This window comes from Pinus tabuliformis, chromosome 8, assembly GCF_031772625.1.
Source record: "Pinus tabuliformis cultivar Carrire ecotype Pingquan chromosome 8, CPIR1, whole genome shotgun sequence".
NCBI lineage: Eukaryota > Viridiplantae > Streptophyta > Pinopsida > Pinales > Pinaceae > Pinus > Pinus tabuliformis.
Window position 1 is genome coordinate 302,838,318 of NC_142294.1, and position 7,000 is coordinate 302,845,317.

General features: G+C 40.4%; 1 protein-coding gene across 1 annotated transcript; it reads left to right on the forward strand.

Annotated features, from left to right (window-relative positions):
- Nucleotides 1-856: 856 nt before the first annotated feature.
- On the forward strand, nt 857-1,546 carry LOC149235331 (uncharacterized). Its single transcript, XM_089368520.1, has one exon. The coding sequence runs from the start codon at nt 857-859 to the stop codon at nt 1,544-1,546; it is 690 nt and encodes a 229-aa protein (XP_089224646.1).
- Nucleotides 1,547-7,000: the final 5,454 nt, after the last annotated feature.

Genomic DNA, 7,000 nt, shown 5'->3' on the forward strand with positions numbered 1-7,000 from the left:
TACAAATTTAATAGGCTTAAATTTTATAGTTTAAAATATAAATTTACATTAAATAAATCTACATAATATATAGATTTACATAAAATAAATCTACATCACAACATAACTATATTAAATGGAAATAGGAATAATATTACATCTATTTTCAATATATCGATTCTCCTATAAAATAATTTTAATATATTAAATGTATATATGAATAATAATACATCTGCCTTCATGAACCCATGGAAATAGTCAAGGAAACCAGAGAGAAAGACACAGGAGCAAGAGTAATGAATGAAGAGGAAGCTACTGAAAAGATAGAAATACTGACTAACCAAGACCAAATGGAGACGGAAAGCCAGAAGGAAAACGAGGAAGAGGAAGAAAGAAATATGAGACAACTAATTCAGGAATGGAAAAACTTGGACGAAAGATTCATACCAGATAGTCAAAAACAATTATATAAGGAGGCATTTCAAAAATACAAAGATAAAAAATGGGAGAATATGGATAAATAGGATACCACATCAGGAGAACAGGAAAGAGGTCAGATGGGAATTGGTGGTGCTGGCAAAAGCAGCAGGAAAAGAGGGAGGAAAACGATGAATGAAACGATCCAAACAGTCGGCGAAATATTGATAAATTCAGGTAAAGTGATACCTCTGTCAGAGGTATTTTTCCACTCCTCCAAATGTTTAAAATGATTATTATCAGTTGGAATATTAGGGGTCTGAATAGTAAGGGTAAGCAGAGATATAGGAAAGACAAACTTAAAAAAGACAGACCAAGTATTATGATCCTCCAAGAGATAAAGATCACCATGCAGCAGATGGAAAGAATAATAAAAAACAACAAACTCCAATACGAAGTCATGGGACAAGATGCAATCGGATCAGCGGGAGGCATTGCAATCTTGTGGAACCCAAACGAGATAATTTTTGAGAGCTGGACCAGCATGACCAGAATTCTTACAGGTACAAGAAGAATAGCGGGGACGAAGGAAAGGGTTATTATCTCAGGGGTTTATGGTCCACATACTCTGAGAGATAGAGAAAATTTCAATAAAAATATGCAAGCAACTCGAAGATTATATCCGGAGACAACATGGATTGTAGGAGGAGATTTCAACTTAATCCGGTCTCTAGAAGAGAAAAAGGGAGGTATAAGAAAAACAGACCAGTATATGGAAATGTTCAATGACATGATAGATGGTCTGAGGTTGGTAGATTTACCAACTATCAACGGAGTCTATACATGGAATAACAGGAGAGGGGGAAGGAATCAAATAGCATCCAGATTAGATCGGTTCTTAGTATCAGAAACAATTATGAACATAGATGTATTCATAGAAGCAAAGATCATGCCATCCCTTGGCTCAGATCATTGGCCAATTAGACTGGAAGTGGATATTAAAAATAACCTTGGTAAGAAGCCCTTCAGATTTGAAGCATTTTGGCTTAGAGACCCGGAATTTATCAAAAAATGGAAGAATGGTGGATGCAAAGCACAGTACAGGGAAAAGGAAAAATGCATACCTTCCAACTTAAACTTAAAGGGTTAAAAGGAAGGATAAAGAAATGGAACAAGGAAGAATTTGGAAACATCATGGAGGAAAAACAGAAGTTGGAAGAAGAAATGGAAGCTCTGCAACAAAGGATAATAAGTGAAGGAAGGACAGAGGAAAGTAGCAGAGAAGAAGGGATAATTTTAGGAAAACTGGAGAAGAGGAGAAAGCAGGAAGAAGTTTTATGGAGACAGAAATCTAGAATAAAGTGGCTAAGGGAGGGGGAAAGGAACACTAGATTTTTTCGTCAAGCAATGATACAACATAGGCAAAGAAACAGGATACTATCTATCAAGAACGAGAGTGGAGAGAGGATTGTTGAACAGGAAGGAATTGAAAAAGTGCTGATGGAATACCACAAAGGAATATTGACTGAACCCCAGATGGACAGGTCTAAAGCTATAAAGGAAGTTTGCAAGGCCATTCCCTGGATAATAACTGAATACCAGAATAGAGCCCTAATGAGAGCAGCTAGTTTGGAAGAGGTGGAGGAAGTGGTGATGAGCATGAAGAAGGGTACAGCGCCAGGACCGGACGGCTTTACGGTTGATTTCTATCAAGCGGGTTGGCACTTTTTGGGAAGGGAGATTCTGGACCTGATAGAAGAATCCTGTATGAATCAAAAGGTATGGCCAGCCATTAACTCTACTTTTTTCACTTTGATTCCAAAAAATGACAATTCAGAGGATGCTAAGGGATTTAGACCCATTGCCCTATGTAATGTTATCTACAAAATAATTGCATCGCTGATGGCCAAAAGACTGAAACCCCTGTTAGATAGATTAATATCCCCTGAACAAACTGGTTTTGTAGAAGGTAGACAAATTCTAGATGGTTTAGTGGTTACTCAAGAAGTAATCCATACACTGAAGGCGAAGAAGCAGAAATGAATGATGATTAAACTGGACTTTTCGAAAGCTTATGATAGAATCAACTGGCAATACTTGGAAGAAATATTGGAAAGTTTCGGTTTTGGTACTAGGTGGATAAAGTGGGTTCACAGTCTCATATCAACTCCAAATTTTTCAATATTAGTCAATGGAACTCCCTCGAAAACCTTGAAGGCATCTAGAGGAATAAGACAAGGTGATCCCTTATCCCCTTTCTTATTTATACTAGCAGCAAAGGGTCTGGGCAGATATCTTAAAAAAGAAAGAGCAGCAAATAAAATCAAAGGGCTAAGACTATGGGGTAATGAATTTCCTATAACCCATCAGCAATTCATTGATGATATCATGTTATTTGGGGAGCCAACCGTAAAAGAAGTGAGAAATCTGAAGAATGTTTTGGATTTATTTGCAGAAGCATCTGGGTTGGAGATAAATAAGAAAAAGTCACGCACCTTTATATTCAATACCATGGAGTCAGTCAAAATCCACTTGACCAGGATGCTAGGATTTAAGCAAGGAGAACTCCTAACTAAATACTTGGGAAACTTACTGGATTTCAACTCTAAAAGACAGAAAAATTGGCAAGGAGTCTTAGAGAAATTAAAAAATAGAGTGGCTAACTGGGCCTTCAGAACTTTAAATATTGCTGGAAGGATTGTATTAGTGAAATCAGTGTTGCAGGAAATCCCCATATATCCGTTGTCGATTATGGCTGTACCACAAGGAGTCTGCACCAAGATCAGAGAAATTCTGAGGAAATTCATTTGGGGAGGATCGACTCAACAGAAGAAGTGGGCCTTAGTATCATGGAAACACCTGACGAAACGAAAGGAGGAAGGAGGCTTGGGTCTGCGCGATCCGGAAAAACTCAACAAGGTGCTCGGTGCAAAACTTTGGTGGCGATGGCTAAGAGGGGGCAATGACCTGTGGAAAGCACTATGGAGGCACAAGTACAATATGCCAGACACTACGGAGGATATTTACCGGTTGCAGGAAACCCCGAAAGGCTCGGCAATCTGGGATCTAGCTCGACAAAATCGTGATATAGTAGAAAAGAATGCTTTCTGGGAAATTCGAGGAGGAGGAGAAGCCAAATTCTGGGACGAGAAATGGCAACAAAGAGGGAAAATGAGCAGAATTCAAAAAATCCAAAACATACAGGAAAAAATAGGGGATAACCGTAGATATGTCAAAGATTACTGGAAAGAAGACGAATTGGATGGAATCTGGCGGAAATGGATAAGACCAGAGGAATGGGGCATCAAGATAGATCAAGAACAACAGGAAGAATTCATGGAAGAGGTGGATTCCAGGAAAATAAAAGCTAGAACAGGTAGGGATATCCTCAGATGGGGGAATTCAATGAAAGGATCCTTCACAGTCAAGGAGGCATACTATCTGGCAGACCAACAGGGGACCAACGAAGAAAACCAAGACTAGAAGGTCATCTGGGGTAACAATTGGTGGCCGAAAATTACCTTATTTGCATGGCTAGTAGCTAAGGGCAAGATCTTGACGTGGGACAAACTCCAAAAGAAAGGTTTCAATGGGCCTTCAAAATGTTACCTGTGCAATAGTGAAGCTGAAACACAAGATCATCTTTTAATCAAGTGTGTATATGCCAGAAAACTATGGATTGAAACGAGAAAACTATTCCAGAAACTTGAGAGGCCCCCGAGAGACATAAATGAAGTGATTTTTCATTGGCAGAAGGAAAAATTCCAATGTAAAGTAGTCCGAAAGGCCTGGGATCTCATTGCGGGTTTTGTGATTTGGATGTTATGGAAAGAAAGGAACCGCAGAGTATTCCAAGACAAATCTAAAAATTCGGAAACAATATGGAACAGAGTAGTGAACTTAACTAGAGAATCAATTCTGGTGGAAAAATGGGATGCGGATGATTGGAAAGTAGATCAGAGTGAGGAGCAAATTTTAAAGAAACTAAATTTGAAATATGAAATGGTGCATACCAAAAAAATTGGCAGAAATAGTACGAGACCTCAAAGCTCTGACAATTTTGCATATCCCAGAGATAATTTTATGAAGTTAAACTTTGACGGGGCATCGAAGGGGAACCCAGGTAATGCCGGATTCGGAGGTATCTTCCGCGATAGCCAGAGAAACACCAGATGGATCTATGCAGAGTGGGGCGGGGAGATGACAAATAATGAGGCCGAATTATGGGCGATTCACCAAGGCTTGAGAATCGCGATTAGAAATGGCTATAGAAACCTGGAGATAGAAGGAGACTCTCAGATAGCAATTGAAATCCTAAAGAAACTTAACAACAGGAAGAACTGGGAGCAGATCACCAATAGTTGGAGAACGGCAGGGATTGTTCAAGAAATGGCGGACCTACTAAAAGGGATTGATTATAAAATCTTTAACCATGTGAAAAGGAATGGAAACCGAGCGGCAGATTTCCTTGCGAATTGGGGCTGCAAGGGTCGAAACAGCAAAATAGACAATCAGTGGAGAATGTTGCGACCCAACAGAGAATGGGAGGACCTGGCCGGTATCATTAATTATGACCATGAGCAAGCAACAAATGAGAATCATGGGCAAGCAGCAAATGAGAATCATAACATCCGTGCGACGGACAGGTGAGATGGATCGGCAATCCCAGAAATTTAATGAGTGTCAGTCAAGGCGGGGGAATGGTATAATGGGCAGGCAAGCTACAGTACAGCAGAAGTGTGCGACGACAGGTAAGAAACAACCACCCCACAGCAAGATAATAAACGCAAGTGATCGGAGAGGAGGAAAAAACGGTATGTCAGAGTCCATAAATGGAAATGAGGGAAGAAAGATAATTGATAGGAAAGGCAGTGGGCAAAGTAACAGGTGGCAGCGGAAGGCCAAGCTGACAGGTAGGCGGATTAGAGCAAGGAAGATTATAAACGGGCGGCAGCGAAAGGATCGACAACGAGGAAACTGTTTAGGAACTCAGAGAGTGAGGAGAGGAAAGGTGGTGGAGAGCCGACACAGAGCGAAGTTGCGCCGAAACCTCACTGAGGACGCTATGGAAACCAGGAAGAGAGCAAGGGCAATAGAGGAACTGGAAGCCACGGAGCGCAGAGACAGGGACAGAAAGGGCAAGGCGGTAGCGAAGGAAGAGACTGTAGAGGAGATATATGAAATATATGACGACTCTGAGGATGAGGAGGACCTGCAAGATCAAGGCAGGCAAGGTAAGGAACGAGGCGGAAATGTAGGAGGCTGGGATACCCAGCAAACCAGTGACGAGCAGCTAGGACAGCGGGAGGGAAAGGTAAGGCAGTGCGGCAGACAGAGGGGAAGAAGAGGTGCGGGTAGCGGACTGGAACCGGGTAGCAGGAGAGGCAGAGGACCAAGTAGATACAGAGGAGAAAGGGGAGGAAGACAGGGGCAGAGAGGAAGACCTGGTAAAAAGACAAGCCGGTCGTTGGATAAGAAAATTCAACAAGCAGAAAAGGCATACAATCAGAACACGAGCCCAAGAATCAGGAGAATTATCCAGAATATGGAAGAAGATGCGCTTCAGGCTCAATCTGACTCAGAGATGGAAGATTGGGAGTTTTTACTCCACGACCCTGGCAACACTAGAGGCAGAATGTCTCTATTTAAGCAGTCCTTGCATATCTACTGGGTGATGAAGAGATTGTTGGCTAAAGCTTTGGAACAAGCTGCAACATAGATGGTAGCGCAAGGAATCCCCAACCTAAGGAGGGAGCTGAGGATTATTCAGATTACATTGGAGATGCAAGAAAAGAAGCTTGAGGAGATTCAGCAAATGATAAGGGAAGGACAACAGAATGCAAACAAGGAGACTAACCAGCGACCAGAGGCAGAAGCTGATTGAATATAGATATGTATTAATTTTGATGAAGCTGCATAGTATAGATAATTTTAGTTTGTTTCAAGTATTAGAAGAGGAAAATCGATATATGCATACAAGTAGAATTAGAAACCTGCAAGACTGTTTAGTTTATTTAGCATGGATAATCAGACTTTGGAACTTCTATTTTTGGTCGGCTATTAAGAACTTTAGGTGGCTGAAATACTCGGTTTCCCCAAGAGGGCGAGTTGAAGTCAACCATATACATACTGTTTATTTTTGATTTAAAGTAATAGAAAAAGAAGAGCAACACCGCAGCTTACAAAAAAAAAAATAATACATCTGCCTTCAATATATCGATTCTCCTATACAGTTCTTCTATGTTCAATATATCGATTCTCCTATAAAATTCTTTTAGGTCATCTAACGTTGTTCACCTATACTTCGAGTCGAATCTTATGGCAACCGACGTCAAAGGTTTCCATCACGCTCACGGTAAGGTCAGGTGGTCTTGTAATTTGTAATTTGATCCATTATTGCTCTTCCTTTCTTCCAGGAATCAAATTATATTTTTAATGAGGATATTAATTTTTTTTTTAACTATGTTAAATTTGAGACTTTTTAAAGTAATCTTGATGATTCCAATGCAAGGAATGGAAACATACATTGTGTAGACCATTAAGTCGTCTCACGAGAAAACCCCAAACCCTTATGAATGTTACTTTGATTAAAAAATTATCACAA

What these genes read in the sequence shown, in the direction of transcription:
- LOC149235331 (XM_089368520.1), top strand. Translation starts at nt 857, where the DNA reads ATGGGACAAGATGCAATCGGATCAGCGGGAGGCATTGCAATCTTGTGG.